At 39.5% G+C, this 24,533-nt stretch overlaps 1 protein-coding gene across 2 annotated transcripts in view; it reads right to left on the bottom strand.

Moving 5' to 3' along the window:
* The window catches only part of LRFN2 (leucine rich repeat and fibronectin type III domain containing 2), a 530,695-nt gene that overhangs the window by 157,847 nt on the left and 348,315 nt on the right, over positions 1-24,533 (bottom strand). For both annotated transcript variants that reach the window (XM_063444112.1, XM_063444111.1), the window contains exon 4: positions 7,218-8,610. In XM_063444112.1, coding sequence (XP_063300182.1) covers positions 7,218-8,590 — 1,373 coding nt within the window. In that variant the 5' untranslated portion in view covers positions 8,591-8,610. The remainder of the gene's footprint in view (positions 1-7,217; positions 8,611-24,533) is intronic.

The following is a 24,533-nucleotide window of genomic DNA, read 5'->3' as shown; positions in this document are numbered from 1 at the left end:
GTCAATGGAGTATATTCGAAGCTTGGGCTTGTCACCAGTGGGGTACCTCAGGGATCTGTACTTGGACCCATTCTCTTTAATATTTTTATTAGTGATATTGCAGAAGGTCTTGATGGTAAGGTGTGTCTTTTTGCGGATGATACTAAGATATGTAACAGGGTTGATGTTCCAGGAGGGATAAGCCAAATGGCAAATGATTTAGGTAAACTAGAAAAATGGTCAGAGTTGTGGCAACTGACATTTAATGTGGATAAGTGCAAGATAATGCATCTTGGACGTAAAAACCCAAGGGCAGAGTACAGGATATTTGATAGAGTCCTAGCCTCAACATCTGAGGAAAGGGATTTAGGGGTGATTATTTCTGAGGACTTAAAGGTAGGCAGACAATGTAATAGAGCAGCAGGAAATGCTAGCAGAATGCTTGGTTGTATAGGGAGAGGTATTAGCAGTAGAAAGAGGGAAGTGCTCATGCCATTGTACAGAACACTGGTGAGACCTCACTTGGAGTACTGTACACAGTACTGGAGACCATATCTTCAGAAGGATATTGATACCTTAGAGAGAGTTCAAAGAAGGGCTACTAAACTGGTTCATGGATTGCAGGATAAAACTTACCAGGAAAGGTTAAAGGATCTTAACATGTATAGCTTGGTGGAAAGACGAGACAGGGGGGATATGATAGAAACATTTAAATACATAAAGGGAATCAACACAGTAAAGGAGGAGACTATATTTAAAAGAAGAAAAACTACCACAACCAGAGGACATAGTCTTAAATTAGAGGGACAAAGGTTTAAAAATAATATCAGGAAGTATTACTTTACCGAGAGGGTCGTGAATGCATGGAATAGCCTTCCAGCTGAAGTGGTAGAGGTTAACACAGTAAAGGAGTTTAAGCATGCGTGGGATAGGCATAAGGCTATCCTAACTATAAGATAATGCCAGGGACTAATGAAAGTATTTAGAAAACTGGGCAGACTAGATGGGCCGAATGGTTCTTATCTGCCGTCACATTCTATGTTTCTATGTTTCTATGTTTCTATAGGTGGCACTGTTCGCTATCTCTCTTGCAATCACTGATAGCAGTTACAACACTTGCACTATGTAAGCTTGTCTACAGGAGTCACTTTTGTTAGTTAATTACAATATCAGTAATATCATTTTCATATCAGTTGAATATTATTTTTTTACAGTAAAAAGCACAGTAGAAAAGGACTACAAAAAGTTGGCATTAGTAAGCGCTTGTTATTTTTACATTTTCTTTTGACTGTTTATTCTCCATGGGGCAAATTGAGAAATCTGCATCAGTAATCTCGAAATTTAGAAAAATATAAGCAAAGTGTAGTCCCAGTATCTCACAGAAAAAAGATTAAGCCTAATGGGAGAATCCCATGTAAGCAAAGTTTGCAAAATGAAAGAAAAACTAATCACATCAAAAACATCAGTGCTAAAATAAGAATATCTAATCTAATGTCTTAAATAAAGTGATTGGACATGGGTTTACTCAAGCATGTTACAAACAAAGGACAATATTAAAATAGGGCTCAGGTATGTGAATGTAGTAATATAATAACCCGTAAAAAACTTAAGACAAAGAACAAATGTCAACATTCCATCTCAAATATGTGTATGGCATATTGGATGGTGACAAAGGAATTTCAATTTAACAACAAAACAGCAAATATAGATAGTATTGTATCTACTATATATCCCATAGCTACATAATAATATTAGTAAATAAATATATAGATCAATTCATTTTAATTTTTTGAGTGAACAAAAAGAGATCCCTGACACCCCACCAAACAATTCTTGTATGTAAGAAAAAAATATTTATTGTTGCATTAAAATAACAATCTCAAACAAGCAATATCACTACTATTTATGTATATTATATTTATGTATTTTATACCAGTTGGATTTAACTGGATCACCGATTCAGGTATTAAAACATTTTCACTATATAAGAAACCTAAGAGGGAGTGAAAGAATGTAGGTATCCATCAACACTCAACAGGTTAGACAGAGCAGAATGTACCTTTAATAAAATGAATATACTGGTAAATGAAAGTTCCCTTTAAATCAGGAGAGACATTTTATTTACCATTCAGATTAGCAATCTAAATCTAAAAATTCATATGGTCTATTTAAGATCTGTATCACAATCAAAATACAGTATAAACACATTTGAAGGGACATGCATCACTTGACAATTATTTTTATGAACCAAGAAGTAAACACTTTAAAAAAAAAAATAAACAAAAGAAAATAAAGCAAGATTTTTTTTTAAAGTATGTAATAAATGTTCATAAACTTGGTCAGGTTGCATTATTAAGCACACCTCTCAACTGAGGAGTTTTTTCAGCCTGCCACCTGCTCCCTCTGATGCACCCATCTTCACTTTCAGACCAGTCCACAAATGACACATCATTGGGCATCATTGTGCAGCAGCAGGAGAGAGAGAAGCCCGACGCTGAAGCCTGCTCTGCATGATCACACTGATCAGACTCCCTCTCTTTTCCCCATGTTATGATCTTGCAAGGTTTAGAGATCTTCCACTTGCACATGTATAAATATGCTAGGCATGCCAATGCACTTTTCCAGCATTCCTAGGAATAGGACACTGATTGGTTAGATCAGTGTCACCCCTGGAGTGGGTGTGGAAAGCATAAGAAAGTTGAAAGCCGGTAAACATAGGAAAAAAAAATATTTTTAAACTCACAGAGTGAGTCAATTGTCTCATACAAAGCTAAGGCTTTTGTATGAGACAGTTGTCTCAAAGTAATGCATGTCCCTTTAACCCCTTAAGGACCAAACTTCTGGAATAAAAGGGAATCATGACATGTCACACATGTCATGTGTCCTTAAGGGGTTAAAGTACTGAATATGGACATAGGCGTGCGCACGGGGTGTGCCGGGTGTGCCTGGGCACACCCTAATCCCCGCGGCACGCCTGTGAGTCCCCCCTGTCATGGGGGGGGGGAGCAAGAGGTGATGGACCCCCCCCCTCCCCCCGTCGGGCGGCTCTCTCCATAAAACAAGCGGAGAGGGAGCTGTGTGTTCTCTGCTCCCTCTCGCCGCGCGCCGTTTGCTGATAACGGGAGCCGGAATATGACGTCATATTCCGGCTCCCAGCTACAGCAGACAGCCCGTGCGGCGAGAGGGAGCAGAGAACACACAGCTCCCTCGCCGCTTGTTGTATGGAGAGAGCCGCCCGACCCACTGGACCCCAGGGACAAGTCCATGCCAGCTCTCCAGGTAGGGAGGCTGGGTGGACAATTTTTAATTAAAAAAAAATAATTTGTCAGTGTGTGAGTGTCTGTGAATGTATGTATGTGTGAGTGTCTGTAAGAGTGTTTGTGTATGTGTGTCTGTGAGTGTATGTGTGTCTGTAAGTGTGTGTGTCTGTGTGCCTGTGTGCCTGTAAGTGTGTGTATGTGTGTCTGTGAATGTGTATGTGTCTGTAAGTGTGTGTATATGTGTGCATCTGTAAGTGTGTGTGTGTCTGTGAATGTATGTGTGTGTGTGTATGTGTGTCTGTGAATGTATGTGTGTGTGTGTGAGTTTATGTGTCTGTAAGTGTGTGTGTATGTGTGTCTGTGAATGTGTATGTGTCTGTAAGTGTGTGTGTATGTGTGTCTGTGAATGTGTATGTGTCTGTAAGTGTGTGTATATGTGTGCATCTGTAAGTGTGTGTGTGTCTGTGAATGTATGTGTGTGTGTGTATGTGTGTCTGTGAATGTATGTGTGTGTGTCTGAGTTTATGTGTCTGTAGGTGTGTGTGTATGTGTGTCTGTGAATGTATGTGTGTGCCTGTGAATGTCTGTGTGTGTGTGTCTGAGTATGTGTGTGTGAGTGTATGTGTGTGTACGCGTGTATATATATATATATATATATATATATATATATATATATACACACACACACACACGAGTGTATATTTTTTTGGGGGGGGTGGAATCTTGGGAGAGATCCCACACTTTAGTCCCCAGGACTTGACCCCTGCCGGCAGGAGAGATCTCCGGATCTCCCCTGTCGGCTCATGCAGAGTTGGCGCTATCTGAGTGCCGGCTCTGCTCTTAGCCTCCATGGGCCGGTGGGGAGATCAAAGATCTACCTCACCAGCCCACAGCAGCATGGAGGGAGGCAGGAGAGGACCCGGGGAGCTCTAGACAGAAGCTCCGCCAGGTTCCTCTCGCAAGATCTGAGCGTTGCCACGGCAATGCTCAGATATCGAGAGAGTGAACTCTAGCCCCGCAGGCCAGAGTTCACTCTCCCTTGAACAGCAAGGATCCCCCTCCCTACATAAGGTAAGAAGGGAGGGGGTTATTTACTAATCTGCCCTTACCTTCACAATCTCTCCAAACATACAGCACACACACACACACAGTACCTACACACATACAGCACCCTAACACAAACAGCCCGCACACACGGCACCCTCACACACACAGCACACAAACAGCACCCTCACAAACACACACAGCACCCTCACACAAACAGCACACTCACACACAGCACAATAACAGCACCCTCACAAACACACAACACAAACAGCACCCTCACACACACATATCACACAAACAGCACCCTCACACACACATATCACACAAACAGCACCCTCACACACACAGCACACTAACAGGACCCTAACACACATACACAAATACCCTCACTCACAGCACACTACCAGCACCCTTCACACACAAACCGCACCCTCACCCACATAGCACACTACGAACACCCTGACACACACATCACACTAACAGCACCCTCACACACACACACACAGCGCACCAGCAGCACACACACACACAGCAGTATATGTATGTGTGTGTATATATGTATATATATATATATATATATATATATATATATATATACATGCGGCGTGTGTTTGTGCTTTAGGGTGCACATCCTAATGCAATAGGCTGCGCACGCCTATGAATATGGATGTTTACTAGAAAAATAGAATTATTGTGTAGTAAATATTTTTGAACTCGTTACGACATTGTGGTACATAGACTAGATAGCAGAAGCCAAATGAGTGCAAACACCAGCAACAGACAAAATTAAATAAAAGGGATTTTTCTGTGAAGGTCAGTTGATAAACAATATAGATGATTAAGAGAGAAATTCACAGCAATTCAGCACAATTCCCTCCTGTAAACCTCACACAATACTGGATCCAAAAGGAAGGTGATATTGTGTATAAATGACAAAATTATAGTTTAACTATGGGGCAATCTGAGTTTTTAAATGTCATTGGAAACATTACGAATCTGTTTATAAAACATTTTTATAATAATGTGCTCTAACAGCACTACCACAGATTTTGTTTGGGCTGAGACTTCATTTATATTCTCGAAAGAAGTATGCATAACTGCTCAATTATTTAAATAGCTTCTTGTGATAAAAACATATGGAAATCCTTATTGTTTATATAAATACGTCTGTGATTCTAGTACAATAAATCTTTATAATATCAATAAATGAGTTTGTGAATTTTGTTTTTCCTGTGGAAAAAAGACAGCATTATGCAAATATAAACTTTACAAAACTCAATAAAGTCTCATATATGACAGATGGCATTAAAGGGTAGACCAGTCTTGTAACACATATAATAAGAGATATAATTACCTCACAGGCTATTTAAAAAAAAAAAAAAAAAAGTTGTCTTAGATAACCCCATTTTATTCAAACATTGTAAAAAATATATATATATATATTATTAAACACAATTTGTCTTCCCTATGTCCTACCTACATTATTCATTCAGCAGAGAAACTAATTTGTCTCTTGTTGATGTGCCTAAATCCTCTGTCTGAAGCAGAGAGATTAAAAATATTTCGCCTCGTGGCTGGGCAGTCACATGTAAGTTCCAAGATACAGTGGCTACATTTTTACACTTAGAGAAGGTAAAGAATACGGACTCGACACAGTGAAAGGCTATTATATGTAAGCTGCAACACAAGGATGAAATGTCCTGTGTTGTACAGACACCTGGTTTTAGCCATTTAGCTGTAATATACTTGCATACAGAAATTATTAACATAAGAGCCTCGTGCTTTAGAATCCTGCATTACAAAAAAATTCTATGATGTTCCTTTGGTAGTTCTCCTTACATTTTTGTATTTACTTTTTTGTTACACTTACTGTATGTGCAAACATTTAAGCTTTTCTTTTTTTTTTTTTTGAGGTTTCCCTCTTTAAAATAGCAAATAAGTTAGAGACCATATATTATCTAAATAGTTGTATATTACCCCGGAAACTCTGTACAGGAAGGACTAATAAATAAGAGAAAAACGAAATGTGCAAATCTACAAATTCATTTTTTAGGTATCCCTAGACAACAATCTATCCACAACATTGTAGTTTTGTTTTTATTGTGTTCGCTATATATCCCAGGTTTCAAATAGTGCACTATTTATTTCAGAACTTGGTAGTGAATGTGTTAAAAAAGGAGAATCTATTGTGTATGCCTTAGTTGGCCTAATGGAAAGTATCATACATTTAGCTGCAATATATGAAGCAAACGTAGTTTTTTTTTCTTGATATTTCTTCTCAATCCGGTTTAGGGATGCTGACTTGGAAACTGCAAACATTGATGTTTCATGTATTAGGCACAGGATAAATTATCATTTGTTTTACGTTTCAGAAATCTTTTCACTAACAGTTGAGCTGTGATAGCTTGTCCATGAATAGCTGACAAAGATGGATTTCTGAAAAATCTTCAATTTAGCAATAGATTTTTTTTTTATTTTTCTATTTGAGGTTAAAATTCCTAAGCCTGTTAATAAGCCACCATTTGTTGATTAGTGAATATATTTTCATTATATGAATTTGCTACTTTTCAAATAAGGTTTAATTTGATTTGAACGTCAATAACTCTTTACATACACACTGTTACTTTAAATAAACAATAATGTAGAAAATATATACATTTTGTGATATTTGTACTAACATTTACTATATTGTTGGACAAAATAACAGGGCTACAAATGCTTGTATCAGTAAAGAAAAGGGTCTTACCTTTATTTCTTCTCACAAAATCATTGGGACATGTTGACCGGTTTAGTATCCATCCTATATCATACATCTTGTGTGAAAGATTTTATCCATAAGATAATTGTAACAGGCAAGGCATTATACAATGATTTTCCTGCTGTAATCATCCTGATTGACCATTCTTAATAAGAAGTTAAAAGGTACTTTACCTGTAAATGAGAACGTCATCATCTGAGCAGTTGTATTGCAGTTGGTACATTTTGACCTTCGGAGCAGCTTTGCTCACTGACCATTTGACCATAGCTGAGGTAGCTGTCACCTCTGAAACCACAACAGCCCTCTCTGGTGGAGGCTTGGCTTCTCCTCGGTTGGATTTGCTAGAGCTGGTGATTTCAGAGAGCACTGATTTTGGCGGAGGTGCACGAACAGTACCATTGCTAAGATGCGGTAACTGAATGATTGACAATTCAACTGGTGCTGTTAATTCTCCTGCAGCGTTTGCTGCAATGCAAGTAAAAGTTCCATAATCCTTAGACGTGGTTATAAGGATATCTAAAGTGCCATTCTCATAGACAGCTGTCCTAGAGGAATTCCCAATAAGGCGTCCATCAGGTGCAACCCAGTGTATGACTGGAGCAGGATCTCCAACAGCCTTACATTTTAGTGAAGCAGTTTGTCCTTCCAGAACCAAGAGCTTTTGGGTGTGTTGAGTAATCAAGGGTGGTTCACAGATAAATTCCTCTTCTCGTACATACCAAAAATATCTTCCTTTAAGAGGAGAGGGTGAAGCACATGTTTCCATATCATCTTCTCGCTCAAGTCTCCTTAGCCAGAGCAGCTCACAATTACAGTGTAGGGGGTTTCCTCCAAAAATGAGTGACAATGGGGGCAAAAAAGGGGTTGCAGATGTCATTGATATTTGGGACCTTGCAAATATTGGATCTGGAGGTAGCTTTTGTAGTCTGTTAGATGTTAAATCTAATCTGGCTAATTTATGCAAATCCTGAAATGTGCCTTCTGTTATATAATAAATTAGATTGTGGTCCAAACTTAGCTGATGCAGGTTAATCATCCGTCTAATAGCATCCCATGGAATGCTTTTAAGATTATTATAAGAAAGATCCAAGTCTTCTAGAGTTTGTAGGATGTCTTCGAAAGCATCATCTGAGATGCTGTTAAGCTGATTATTATTCATTATCAAATGCTGAAGATTGATTAAACCTCTAAATATATCATCTCCAAGGTTAGTTAACCTATTACTATCTAAATGCAATGATCTAAGGCTTTCTAGATCAAAAAAAGAAAAGGGTTGGATATAACTAATTGTATTTCTAGACAAGGTAAGGTCAACAAGACCAGTCATGTTAGCGAAGTCCTGTCGACTGATGCTTATAATGAAATTCCCCCCAAGTCGCAGTTCAACTGTCCTTCGATCAATGTCTATTGGTACAAAAAGGAGGCCCTTTGAGGGACACAATGTCCCTAAGGATTCTGATAAGTTTTGACAGACACAATACTTTGGACATGATTTGACCATTACTGCCATTCCAAACACGAGAAGACTGCAGAGGATCTTTTCCATGGTAAGTCAAGTGAAGACACCTGCAATAAAGGGAAATGTTTTAATACAAAATTATCTTAATATCTTAATATGAAAAGAACTGTTCAATATACTTTTGCAGTGAATTAAAGTATTTTAAATGGACATGAACCAAATAAGTCACAAATATAAAATCAATACATAAAAGATATGTATTAATCATGGATCGGAGCCAAAACCTTTGTTTTAAATAATTTCCATGTGTATTGTCAAAATTTCTAATAAGATAAAACTTACAGACAGCCCTCAAGTCATAATGCCTTGAGTTACAATGATTTTCAGTTTTATCATGTCTGAAAGTAACCTCGTTCATAGATAAAATAATTTAGATTTAGTTTATCTGCTAAACTGGGTTTTACCAACCCTGGCCCTGATAAGCCCCTGGATTCCTAAGTGTGTGTGCGGTATCTTCCGTTTGTGAATTACTATTGAAAGTCACCGGTTGGCATACTTTGACTTCTTGACTGCATCGACATTCTACGGACTATGAAATGTTGCTGTTGTAATTTGAAGGCGGGCATTTCACAAAGTTACTTTTTTTTTAAGAGTTCAAGAAGCGTTTATTTTCCTCTTTTAGCCCTGTGCTTTTATACATACAATGTATAGACTAGGGGTATACCTCACTGAAGGTTATCCTGCACATGATATGCAGATGGTCACATAAGAAATAGAAAAACATTTAAAAAAAATATTATAGAGTATTGTTCGACATACGCTACTCTTTATATCTTACCAACCAGACTGTATAACACTAATGGGCCCAGGGACTTGGCTGAGCTACTTATCAGAGTGGCTATACTGCTTATATTGGTGTCCCTGAATCAAGCTAATTAATTAGAAGGAAGCTATAAAAAACATGAAAGTTGGGTTGATGCCTGAAATATCCATTGGTGGTTTCTTTTTGTGCTTATATGCATGCCCCATTAACAGAAGCTGAGAAATGTACTTGGTAAAAAGACAAAACATTGTTATTTAACAAAATGGGCAAACATATATTCTATAATGACCCAAAGCATTTGTTTATTTCACACTATGTACCAATATTCACATATTCAGCAGAAATCACTTAATTTAGTAATAGTTTTCCTTAAAAATGTCCTTTATTCAAATTGAAAAACGATGCACTTCCACCTAAAAGAGTTACTCTAAGTGTCTTCAGGGAATGTCCGGTAATAACACAAGTGAACACAGCTAATTTACATATAAATAGACTACAACTGGATACTACACAGCCTAACACGACTAAATAAATAAGAAACTACTGAAATATTTACATGTTGAACCTTAAGCGGGAAATAATCAAACAGCCTTGAATATAAATTAATAGCACAATCTGCTAAGCAATACTAGAATCTCTGCTTTGAAGTCACAGATTTAAAAGAAAGGGATCTGATTCTAAGAAAAAGCTCAGTAACATTAAGTGCAACGCCTTTGGTATTTTCCGTTTCAAGACTTTAATAAGAGATGCGGGCGGAAGGATGCTGTAATAAGCATACACTGCCTTGCCTCGAGTCCCTTAGTGTTGTGCTAAGAAAAATTCAAGTTGGATTTTATTACACATTTTGTTTCTCATTTGATGGACAGAGTTGGTTAATCCATCCGAACATCAGGAACCAGCCACAGAGTCAGCATGTTCTTTAAATACTCTGTGATTTGTTTTAACAAGGTCAGTGAATTACATTTCAGTTACTTCAATGAATTTAATTTGCGATTTCTCTTGAGTAAAACTTTAGAGAATTTTCTATTTCATGTTAATCTTCCTTTCTTCTTAATTGCTTTCTGCAACAACAAAAAAAATCTATTGAAAAGATTCTACTGCATCTCGTTGGTACATAGTGTATAGGCAAATTGTCACACTTTGCCAACTAATTAAAATAGTCTAGTTTTGATACAAGTTTTGTATAGTAAAGGAATCTACCCAATAATGTCATAATTTGCAAAGGTTTTTTTAAAATAAACATCTGCTGAATAAGGAAAGCCCATACAATTTTATCATGGAGCAGAATCCCATTGATAAAGCCATCTTAAGCCATCAATGAAGCATCAACACTTTCCAGTATAACTTGGGCCCTGGGGATAGCCAATAGGTATTTCACTTAATTAATCAATTCGGCCAAATTAAAAAAAATCAGATCAGCAGAATTACATAGTTAAATAGCCACATAGCCAAAAAGAGACATGCAACCATCAAGTTCATATTTGCTATTGATGTTGATCCACAAGAAGGCAAAAAACCCAGTCTGAAGCGCCAATTTTGCAACAAACTAGGAAAAAAAATTCCTTCTTGGTCCAGAACTTTAGGCGCAAACATTTCAGTTCGGTCAATACTTTAAGTTTGCCACAAAATGTTTGCACAGCAAACCAAACTCCAAATCAACAGAAATAGCTTGGGAATCAGTTTTCAGTTTATCCAGGATTCAGGCATATTTTGTTTCAGAATTCGGGAAACCAAACCAAACATCCAATTGGCTCAAATTCAACCAAATCGCGTTTCTGGATGAACTATATCTTCAAGTCTAGTATTTATTTATACTTGCTTTTTTTTTTTTGTCACAAAATATGCGTTTTATATAAAATTAGGTCATTTCAGAAGCATTCTTATTTTGATTGTATAATGTAAAAGAAACTATCATCTTTAATTTTATATAAAATAAATGACTATCAAGATATAGACAATATACGGTATAAAATATGCTTTTGATAAATTCTTCTAAGATGAAGAGAGGCAGATATAAGGCAAAAGCTCTAAAAGTTTACGTATCTGTGTCCATTATTAAAGTATCTGTGTCCAGAGTCATAATTTAAGTGGATATTTAGAAGGAGCCTTGGCAGAACCTTGAGCCATTTCAGCTGCTTGAAAACTATCCATGAGAGATGAGCTGGTCATTTTATGTAACCAGCTTCCTCTATTTTTAGTTTCAAAAGCCGCATTCAAATATTGGTTTAAGTAAAGCATATGAGCTTGCTGCTTTCAAGTGTACTAGAGTCAAACGCCAAGTTATTTAAAGTTAAGGATTATTATTAATTTTGACTTTTATAAATACTGTAGTTTATGCAGTTTCGGAAAGCTATGAAGACTTTCTTCCCTTTAACAAGAGATATTGTGCGAGTCATTGAAAGGATTGATGGGCTCAGGCTAGTTTTAGCACGATTCATATAACCTTTACGCTAGTGAATAAAAACACCACTAAGTGATAGACAATTTAATGTACTTTCAATTCTTCTCCTTGCATGCAATTAATTATATCCCATTGTTTTCAAGCCCTACTGATCTTGGCATAGATACAGCATTAATTCATATTATCGGGCTTATTAAGATTCAGATGTACATTAAACACCCGGTCCCATCTGTGTGTTTACAACACTCATACCAGTTATTTCCCATGTCATATTTGACACGTTGATGATATAAAAAAAAATATATAATTATTGGATTTTAACTCTGGTTACAGTAGCTCTCGATAAACAGCAGAGATAGTAAAAACAAGAGAAGTGAAAATAAAGTGAATTTTTTTGCAATGTAAAATAAAATGTTGAACATACCAGGGTTAGGCTTAAGTGAGAATTGTTGGCAATTCAAAGTACCAACGAAAAGGCAGAGTATCAACTGGACTAACAGGTGTATAACACCAACACCTGGACTGACATATTCCAGAATGGATTGAATGTAGATCCCTTAACACATTGCTGTAAATTGGTCAAGTCTGAATGAGAAGAGAATCTAAAAAGTGGTCAGTATTAACACTGAGTCAACCAGCATGGAAACTAGTTGAACCAGCAGTCTCATTCCATTGGTGCCTCTTCCTTTACATGTTTGTACCATTTTTAGAACAGACAATTTGATAACTGTTCGTATACCTTTGTTTGATGAATTTTGTGTCTGAGCAGTATTGTTAGTTGTGCACTGTGTAACTTCCAGCTAGTGTTCTAGCAGGCGATGTCCAGTGGATTCAATGCTTTGACATTTAACATTAGTACATTGTGGAAGGGGAAAGATATCAACATTTCTATATTTTACATTGTAACTGGAAATCTCAACCTTTCCCAATATAGAAAAAAACGAAAACATTTCACTATTAGTTAAACGTAAACAATAAACTCATTTATATTCCCTTTCATTCTCTTTAATTTGTCGTTTTTGTAAAGGTGCAATTACACAAAATACAGTTTTTTGGGGACAAAACAATTTGCATATAATAACTATTCATTACACAAACCCTCAAAGTACCAGACTGGCCTATTTAAATTCCAGATAGCGAAAATAAAGTACTATTCCCCGCTAAGATGGTAAATACAAAATATCACATTCTGGAAGCTTAAGATTCTAAATAAGAAAAACTCAGTTCTAAAAGCTTTGCAATGTATGCCTCGTCACACGCTGAATCTTTCTTCCAACCCCTAATGCACTCTTGATAACATGAATTGACGGGATCTCCAAATGACGCCTGCAGAATTTCCCTGTCTCAAAACATCACCTACAGCTTCATTATGGTGTCTCTTCAGGACGCCTTTGTTTTCTGGTCTGTGGCTGTTATAACATCCCGGTTTTTTGTTCCACTCTGCAAGACTGCTGTTGTTCAGCTTTACAAACAGTCTTGTTGGTGGTACTTTACCAAAAAACTGCCTTAAATCTCTCTGTAAGGCCTTCACTTAAAATTCACATCATTGTTCGACTTTCCCCTCTATCATCTTAACAAGGGAAAATTGAGTTGCAAATAGCAATTATGCAAACGTTAAGTACAAGTTAAATGGCACATAATAACAACTGTACAGCCTCAGGTCTGAAAGAATATTTAAAATTCTATAAATATTGTATGTCTATCATTATTACATACTTTCCTTTGGTATTTATGTTGTCATCATTGGATAGATGAAGCCGAGGTGATTGTGCATAAATGAGAAACTTGAACTTTTCAGGTCATAGGGGTTAACATAAAATTACAGAACACTCTGTCATCCTATCTTATACCTACTGTGTGCATGAGTTAGTCATTGAAAGACTGAGAATTTATTAAAGAAGTAATCAGTGAGGATGATTTTAAAGAGATCTTTTTGAAATTATTTTGACCTTGCTACTATCATCAATGAGATTTGAAGAAAAAGGAAAAAGTTCATAAAAGTTCATAAAGTATTTTAATGTCAGTAAATGTAAATATTAATGTGCATATTTATCAGCGCTAATGGAGAGAGATTCCTCCAATGAAGGTCGGTTGCAGCTCCAGACAATAGGTTGTGGAACCTAGGTCAGGGGGACCTCTGCTTACAGAAGACTGTAGGTTATTTCAAAGAATGTTCAGTGGTTCATAGCAAGATGAAGCCTTCCAAACTTTATGGAGGTCACAAAGCAAACTGTGGAGTTCCGGACTCTCATTGGATATATCTACTGTTATTGGACTGTGAAACCAGGGTCACTCTGCAACCACGGATTATGGAGAACCTTGCTTGGTTGTGTGTTGGCTGTTCCCTCTGTTTTGTACTTCATCAGTCAGCATAAGACTGTAGGTTCAAAAATATATCTCAAACACTCTCTGAATGGATATTACCATCACCTATGCTCACTCTGGAATGTGAATAGAACATGTAAGAAATAGGCTAAACAAGAACAAAAATACTAACAAAAGGTACTTAGGTATCTCCAGCAGGTCTCTTAAAAGGGCTGAATCAAGATATTTGTGCATCTCATTGTAAATCCAGTTTTGTGAAATTGCATTTGCTTTGAAAGTAATTGGGCTACCATTGTCTAAGACAATCACATACAGCAATATCTGTCATAACACACTTACGTTGTGTACTTGCATTGTATGAATATTCTATCTAGATTACATCTAGTTATTATTATTATTTATTATTTATTATTATCATTGCCATTTATATAGCGCCAACAGATTCCGCAGCACTTTGCAATATTATGAGAGGGGGGATTTAACTAGGACAATTACAAGAAAACCTACAGGAATGATAGGTTGAAGAGGACCCTGTTCAAACAAGCTTACAGTCTATAGGAGGTGGGGTATAAAACACATTAGGACAGGAAATAGCAATCCAATTAGGTGGGAGTGAAGCAGAGCTGTAGGAGAGAGTAAAGTGCTGCCCTTTAGGAGAGAGCAAGAGACAGGCATGTAAGGTAGAGGTTACTCTGGGAGGCCATAAGCTTTCCTAAAGAGATGGAGTGTAACGGATCACATGGCACCCCGACTGGGTACCTCCATTGACGGATGCTCCTAGTGCTTCCCGAGAGCTTCAAGCACTCCATAATCACTACAGACCCCACAAACCGCCGCAGCTTGGTCGGGGTCTCGCCATCTCCCACCTACCCTGGACCTATGACAAGGCTCCATGTTCCAGTGGGTGAACCTCTCTTTCCCCAGAGAGTGAAGAAGGAACAGGAACAAACTCTTACAAGAGCTTAATGATTATTCAAGGGAGTATGAAGAGCATAGCAATCCCTTGTCGCCGTTTCCCCAAAAAGAGACAGGACTCTAGATTGAGTGTGAAGTAGAACTGAAATTTTAATGGTACCGCTGCTCTTTTATACAGTTTTTCCCCACAAGGTTACCGCTCAGATGGACCTTGTGGGGCACAGGACATGAAATTCACAATCCAATAAAACTTGAACACTCCCAGTTACTGTACACAAAACCTCCCCTCTGCCTGTGATACAATTAACAAAGACAATGGACTAACTCAATTAACTTTAGCAGAAAAAAACATACATTTTTACAAACCCCCAAAAGTACCCCAAAATACAACATATCCCCACAAAAGTCACATCCCCTGATAGCCCCATCTGGGTGAACAACATATCCAAAAATCACCCAGATTGGTTCAGGGGTTCAGGAATTTCCCATGCCCAAAACAATTCCATACACTCGACGACAAAACACTACTGGACAATTTAAGATGGCCGCCGCTACATGTTTGAATCTGTTTCAGTTAAAAGTCTAAGGAGCAGAAACAGTACTTTTGAACGTGAGTTATCACAGGGCCCATAGTCCCAGGGTAGGAGGCTGGCAAACAGGCACCTCCAAAAACCAGTGGCGAAGTTGCTTTCGTCATATGGAGTTTAACCTCCCTGGCGGTATGATTATGTCAGGAATTTTGTACCAAAAGCGGTACCATTTTTTTGCATGGAAATTTGGTGTTATGTATTGTAGGCCAGTAATTACTTTCTTAAACCTGACCAAAAGTACTCTCAGATGTGATAAAGTTCGAAACATAAAATCATGAATTATAATCTAATAAATAATATACCGGTTCCCATTTTCTGTTCCTGGAAAACTTGCTATGCAGAGTAGCTGATTGCTGCTCGTTGTAGCGATTTGTCTCCGTGACAATCTTTTCAATGACGTCATCTGTGAGAAATAATTTTAGGTATGCCAAAGGATCATTGTGTTCAACGTCTACCTTCATCCCAGGTGATCCAGTAAACGGAAATCTTGGCGGCGGTACCTGATCCATACCGCAATCAATAAGGCGCCAAGTGCGCACATCACTGAGCTCGTGGGCAGAATCGTCGCTGTCGCCACTTCTCTGGTCACTGTCAGAGTCGGATGACGAATCTTGCCACGAATCGCTATCGCAGTCGCTCAATTCTGCGAGGGGCTCTGTGTCGCTGGCGCTGTCACTCATCTGATCCAAACCCGCTTTGGAGATGCTAAAGTGACGCTTTGATGCCATGGTAAAAAATTTATTTTATGGGCAGAAATTACAGCAAAAAGGGCAGGCAGGGCAGTGTAGGATGATCAAATTTCAAATCTGAGGTGATACTGTGTCAAATCTGAGGTGATACAATGTAATCTGACAGGATTTCACTGTATCACCTAACTTTATGTGTGTGTGTCACTTTTATGCTTTAAACATTTGAATTACTCGCCCAGTTCCGCCCCCATGAGCCTCTGCGGCTCACAGAGACGGAACCAGGAAGTCAGATGGAGGCATCCGCCGGGGCTCTCACCGGCAATCACAGCGCGGGGACATCGCTGGATCGCAAGGAGAAGGTAAGGAGACTCCGCTGCCAGCTCTGTTATCTACCCCGAGCGTGACTCGGGGTTACCGCTTCTGGCAGCGAAAATTAACCCCGAGTCACGCTCGGGAATACCGCTAGCCTGGTTAAGGCACTTCTTAAAAGATGCAAGACTACGGCAGAGTCTGATGGCGGTAGGCAGGCTATTCCATAGGAAGGGAGCCGCCCGTGAGTCCTGCTTAAAGCAGTGCTGTCAATTGCTGATCTCTACTTGGCTCCACCACCTTCCTGACATTTTTCCTCTGCTCCAGCGGCTTTTTACTTGCTAGGAGTCATATGTTTGTGCGTGCGTGCGTGCGTGCGTAGGAGGAGAAAACAGTGGGCTAAGGAAGAGCTAGCAAAACTGGAATCTTTTACAGATCTTTGCCCACAAGTTCAATAAGTTGTCAAATAAATCCACTGTGCATCTCACAAGAATTTGAAGGTTCCCAAGTGACAGTTAATGGAAAAAGGAAGGGTGTTGATGCAGAAGATCCACACATTGGTATATACTGGCAAAGTAGTCCTGTCCTAGCTATAAGATAAGGCCAGGGACTAATGAAAGTATTTAGAAAATTGGGCAGAATAGATGGGCCGAATGGTTCTTATCTGCCGTCACATTCTATGTGTCTTACTTTGTTGCATGCATATCATCTGATTTCTTTGAAAACCCAACTCAATTAACATAGAACCTTCATTAAGATTCTATCATTATTAAAGTCTGTAAAGTGACAGTGCTGCTTTAAGTGTAATTTACAGGTAATTAGATTTGTGCAAGGTGAAAAAATTCAGACAAACTATTTTTTCGGAAAACAGAAACATTTCTGGGACACTAAATTTTAATGTGAATGGTTGGTTTTGTAACAGAGATAATCATTCAACAACTCAAAAAAAAAGAAAAAAGGTGAAAAATGCTTTGCCCAATTTTGCATTTTCCCACCATTTGGTTCAGAGATCATAGTTACATAGTTACAAAGGCTGAAAAGAGACATGTGTCCATCAAGTTCAGGCTTCCTCATATTTGTTTTTTGCTGTTGATCCAAAAGAAGGAAAAAGGGGCGGGGCTGGGCCGCCGAGCCGAGCGGTCGCAACTCACGCCGGCTCCGGCAGAGAAAAACCTAACACAGAATGAACACATAAAATACCCACGATACCTGCCGAAAACAGTAACCAGTGGGGAGATCAGGCGGAGAGGAACCGGGGAGTGCAAAGATCGAGCACATATTTAACACACAGTGTCCCCTGAGGCCTGAACCACGCTACATGAGCGGAACCCACAGCACGCAAGTAAGGCGCGGGGGATCTGGCCCGGCCCCGCTACCCCCCCCACCCCACCCGGCCGGGGGGGGTGATCCCGGCCCAAAAGTCGGAACTTCAGAGACTGGAGGAGGAGACGCACCCGGTATGCGACGTTCCGATACAAGGAGCTAAAAAGGCTGATGGATACACAGTACCCACATAGCGCCACGAGGCGACCCACACACACGCAACTGAAACCCGCGCTGGGATACCTTGACCCCCGGGCGGCGGATGGGTCGATGGAGAGCCGTCCCTGAACCCCGGATTTGGTGGTGGTCCGGGAGACAACAGCCCCCAACTCTGTGAGCCTGGTGAGGCTGTGAAGCGTGGGCCTGCCGGTGGACCGGTGGCCGGAGGGCATGTGCCGGCAACATGTAAGTGGCCGGAGGAGGGTGAGGCAAGACAGGGCTGGAGCCCCAAGAAGGCCCTGCTGAAGCTGGGGAGGTGCAGGAGGCGAGTACCCGGTGGACTCTAAGGTGGGGAGACCACCGGACAACCCCAGTCTCCGAGTGCCCACAGTGGGGTGAAGCCCCCTAAAGACACAGAAACCTGCCTGGGGGGGGGGGAAAGGGGAAGGACTGTCATACCCGGGGGAACCGGAGAGACTCAGAGGGGTACAACGGACCCACCATGTGCAGCATCATTTAGAGGTAGCCATGGGAAGGTCACACCAGAGGGAATTCCGAAGAAAAGCCACGAAGAAGGCTACCAATTTCACATCAGACAGCTTCATTACGCCGGGCGCCATTACGCCCACTCCAGCAAAGTGACTTAAATGTTAAAATTTTGACCTTAATAAACCCTTTTTGGTTATAAATATGTAAGGCAGATTGATGAGCATTAGACCATAGAGCAAAGGCTTAACGCTATGTTTTTTATTCATTACCGAATGCTTTACCAGCTGAAATAGTGCAGGGTAGCACAGATCAATAGGCATCTGTCCTAGCAGCAAAGACAAGGTGCTATGCTATTAGCTGATACCAAAAGCTTTACATGTTTTAATAATGCCTGCTTAACTGCCTAATTACTGCACTGTATGATATTGTGCCTAAGCAATCACACAACTCAACTAACACAAGGCACCTGCACAAACCAGCTAGCGTAAAGCACCTCCACAAACCATCCAACTCAAAGCAACCATACGGACTAGCTAACTCGTAACACCTGCATAAACCAGCAAACACAAGGTAACTATCCAAACAGCTAACACAAAGCGACTGCACAACCAGCTAACACAAAGCACTTACACAAACCAACTGACACAAAACACTTATACAACCCAACAAACTCAATGCAACTACACAGAACAACTGCACATACCGACAAACACAAAGCAACCGCATAAACCAGCCAACACAAGATAAATACACAAACATAATCTCAAACCACACCAGATAGCATAAACACAAAGACAAGACACTAACATAGCAAGAGTCACAAAACGCACATGACTGAATATGAATCTACTTGCTGTAAAACCAATGACTCAATTAATATGCCTCTGCGTAGGCAACTGCTCGCGTACCCACACATGTATTGCTAATTACGCCTCTGCGCAGGCACTTCCATGCTTGAATACAAATAAGTTTGCATTGAGATTTATGGTGTGCAACCAATAAACATATTTAAAACAAAAGAAGGAAAAAATTACAGTTTGAAGCACTTCCAATTTTGCAACAAACTAGGAAAAAAATCCCTCTTGACCCCAGAATGGCAGTCAGATTTATCCTTGGTTTAAGAAGTGATTACCCTACATTGAAAAATTATATCCTTGAATGTTCTGTTATTCTAGTAGCTGTTTAAACATCTGTATGGACTCTGATAAAACCAAATCTTCAGGCAGAGAATTCCACATCCTTATTGTTCTTATGGTAAAAAAAAAACTTTCCTTTGCCTTAGACGAAATCTTCTTTCTTCCAGTCTAAACGCATGACCTTGTGTCCTATGTAAAGTCCGGTTTGTGAATAGATTTCCAGACAGTGGATTGTATATATTTGTATAATGTTACCATATCTCCTCGGAGGCGACTTTTTTTCTAAACTAAAGATGTTTAAATTTGTTAAAGATCAAGTGAGAACATTTGCCAAAAGAGGTAAAAAAAAGGAGGAACAGTAACAAAATCTTTATTTAAAATATATTAAATATATAATTAAAAAATATTTAAATATAGATTTATTTTATTGCTGCTTCTTTTTTTCTTTCTATTGATCACTTTAGTAGCTGTCCTCAAACCACGAATACTTTTTTTCCCATCAATCATCACCATCTCCAAGTCTATTCACAATCATTTCTATGCTATTATATTGGCACAAGCCAAACATTGGATATATATTTAATTTAGCTAGAACTTCAGTTCAAGATTCCCTGTAATGTTTAACATAGCATTGCAAATATTCCACAGAAAAACTAATCCAAATGTTTAATCAGTGAGTAAATTTCCCCCTTTTGAGCATCATTGAATTTTAATGTATAAACAGTCCTAGCCACATGTCCCCTGGATGTGACTGACATGGTCTGCATGATAACAAAACGGTTTAATTTTCAATCAGATGTAAGTTACTTTTACAGTTTTTATCTCCTGCTTTGTAAATTGAGCTTTAATTAGAAAACTGGAGGGATATAAGAACTTCTAAATTACACAGAATTAAAAAAAAGGAATTTTAAACATTAGATGATTCTTTACAGGAAATGTTTAGGAAGGTTGTGTACGTCACATGCAGGGAGGTGTGCCTAGGGTTGCATAAAGTGATTTAACTCCAAAAATGCTGGGAAATTAAGCAGTGAGACTGCCGGGGTATAATCTATGAACCAAGAGTTCTTCTTTCAGCAAAAGTTCTTTTGGTAAATATAGTGGTCCTTTAATATGCAGTTTATTTTGTCTATGCCAAAATCATATTTGTTTGTGATTCCATAAAGTATAAATTGCCAGTAATTCAAAGCGAGTTTGATTAGAAACTCCCATTTTCATCCAAAATAGTCAGACCAAAAAGAAAATACAAAAACAATAGGTTTAGCACCAATTAATCAGAAAAAAAGAAGTACACCTAAAAAGGGGATCCCTCTCAACCCTTCAGGAGATCAACAAAAACCAACAAAAAAAGAGAAAGCCGTCTGCGCCAAAGATGCAATACGATACTATTGCCAATAATAAATATATCTAGTGTGAAAAAATGAAACAGTCTAAAGCAGTCTTGGAAATAGGCGTACCCTTTAAATTGAAGTGCAGTAGGAATTATTGGGTAGACTGTAAATTCTATTATCAATGAGTATGATGGGTAAAGGACAAGAAAACATAGTAAGACAAGAAAACAAAGATCCAATAGTGCAATATATCAACTAAAATGGGTAATATTCAGTAATTGTGGTAGCATACTCACAATTAGTGGAGCTACAGTCAGCTCCAGTTTTGATAGCGTAAAGTGGTATAATCTCCACTTACAGGATATGTTGGTGAGTGCCTGTAGAAGGTAAAGTGCCCAAAATGACAAAGAAAAATTCGAAACTAGATAGTAGTGCTCTCTATTACATTAAAAAATAATAAAATAGTGAAATAGTAAATACTCGTAGAAGGTAGAGCAAACAAACTGCTCTATGAACAAGGCGCCGGTGGTATGATCCCCAACCTAGGATTTCTTTAAAGTAGACAGGAAACAGGGAAGCCAGGAGTTAAATTTCTTACAAACAAAAACTGATAATTGGCACAATACATAAGTATAGTGACCAAAAATCCTTTGGTAGATAAAATATAAATGAATACTTTCCATAACGCGTTTCACCACAACAGGGTTTTTATCAAAAGGAAGAGAAACATACCGATTAGTTACACGTGGTTTATATAGGAACACACACATTTAAAAATGGCACCAAAATGTGCCATCACAAGCCAATCAGTAATATTATTACTGGAAACATTACAGACGGAAATAATCCTTCCTATACACCTATTGTGGCCTAAGATTTTATTATTCCATTATTACAGGTAATTCAACTTTAGTGCATAGCTCTGTATGTCTACATTCAGGGTTCCTAACAATCTGGGTTCTTGCCAGTATAAGATTTGTGCCTCCCAGTTGCCAAGTGCAGTAATCTCATTTCACCTAATTTCTTTTACTGAATACTCAGTAGTTAAAAATCTTTTTCAGCATTACCATTTACAATTCCAAATTTTTCTAATATACGAATAGCAGCTTCCATTCAGGGAGGAATCAGGAGCCATTCCATGTCCTGTCCTGCTTGGAGGTTTTTCATTGCATTTATTCAGTGACATACGTGATTTTTAATGACATTTTATTACATTTTTTTTTACCTTAGTTAAAGATCCAATTAGGGAGATCGTTAGTACATTCAGAGAGCCCCCACAGGTCTATTTTATAATTAGTATTCGTGGATGGATGCATAAATAACTACTCATTCAATATGTCAAAGAAAGATATTTAAAATATGTACAAAGTGTTATTTAATATTTATTACAATCTCTGCACCTATCATGAAAGACATTGGGAGTGTATCGAGGCTATCTACTGGAAACCTTTATAATAATATCGCTGCAGTCCAATATAACTAAATCTCTATAAAGACATAAATACATATATTTTTCAGGATAGACTGAGACGATTTCTGAAGACTGTAGCAAGACATTTCTTACATTACAAATTATGAGTACACATTGCACACTATCTCTATGAGGCTTTCTCCTCTAAATCGGGCATTTACAAAAAAAATAACTGGCGTGTGCCAAAGAAAGACTCTTAAAGAGTCCGTTTAAAAAACCAAAACAAAATACTTTTATTCTTCCTTAAATAATGTTTTATTCTTCCACAGTAGAAAAAGCTGTGTTTAACAGGGTAAAGAAGGAGAAAAGCATCAAAATGAGACATATTTTGTGCTCAAGAGCATTTTGAAGGAACAAGATTGCATAGTATGAAATGCACGCACTACACCAGAGGCTCCCAACACGTGGTACGCGTACCCCCAAGGGTACAATTCAGTGCCCCAGGGGGTACGCAAAATAATTTTGTTAATGGTGGCCTCACAGGTTGGGAACCCGGCCATCGGGTAAACAGGGCAAATGCCCATTGTGCAGCTATGTCCATGGGCCGACAGGGGAGATCACAGGATCTCCCCTGCCAGCCCTAGCTGGGCCAGCGCTATCCTTGCGCTGGCCCTGCTGTGTGCCTTCATGGGCCGGTGGGGAGATCAAAAATCTCCCTCAACGACCCACAGGCACTGACAGGCGGCATGCAGGAGAGGGAGGGAAGGAGGAGCCTGGAGGCGGAAGGTCCTATCGCGAGTTCGGCAATTCTGAGCTTTGCTGCAGGTTACCACGGCAAGCTTCGAGGATCTCACACACTACACACAATCAAACACAGCACTCCTCACACACACAAACAGCACCCATCACACACACACACAACACACTGCACTCCTCACACACTATACACACACAAACACAGCACTCCTCACACACACAAACAGCACCCATCACACACACACAGCACCCATCACACACAAACATCACCCTTCACGCACACACACACACACACACAGCACCCCACACACATGCAACACCTCTCACACACACACACACAAACACACACACACTGCACTCCTCACACAATATACACACACAAACACAGCACTCCTCACACACACACAGAGCACCCATCACACACACACAGCACCCATCACACACACACAGCATCCTTCACACACACACACACACACACACATTACCCCCCCCCACACACACACACAGCACACCTCACACACAAACACAGCACCCCTCATACACACACAGCACCCCTCATATACACACACACACACAGCACCCCTCACACTCACACACACACACACAGACATCACACCTCATAGATACACACACATACACAGCACCCCTCATACACACACACAGCACCCCTGACAGACACTGCACCCCTCACACACACACAAACACAGCTCCCCTCACAAACACAACACCCCACACACAGAGCACCCATCTAAAACAAAGACACACAAAGAGCACCCCTCACACACACACACACACACAAACAAACACAGCACCCCTCACACATACACACACACACAGCACCTCTCTCTCTCTCTCTCTCTCTCACACACACACACACAGCACCCCTCATACACACACAAACCACCCCTCATACACACACAAACCACCCCTCATACACACACATAGCACCCCTCACAGACACCTCACCCCTCACACACACATAAACACAGCAAAAGCACAACACCCCACACACGGAGCACATCTCACAAACACAGACACACAAAGAGCACCCCTCACACACACAAACACAGCACCCCTCACACAAACACATCACCCCCTCAAACACATCACCCCTCACACACACACACACACACACACACACAGAGCACCTCTCTCTCTCTCTCACACACACACAGAGCACCCCCCCACACACAGCACCCCTCACACACAGTGAACACCATCACACACACACACACACACACACACACACACACACACAGAACACCCATTACACACAGAACACCCATCACACACACAGCACAGTGCCTGTGCCAGTGTGTGTATATCTGTGTATCTGCATGTGTGTGTTAATGTGTGTATCTGTATATGCCAGGTTG

The sequence above is a fragment of the Pelobates fuscus genome, chromosome 2 (assembly GCF_036172605.1).
Source record: "Pelobates fuscus isolate aPelFus1 chromosome 2, aPelFus1.pri, whole genome shotgun sequence".
NCBI classification, from domain to species: domain Eukaryota; kingdom Metazoa; phylum Chordata; class Amphibia; order Anura; family Pelobatidae; genus Pelobates; species Pelobates fuscus.
The sequence above is the reverse complement of the archived record's forward strand: the minus strand, read 5'-3'. Positions and strand labels throughout refer to the sequence as shown.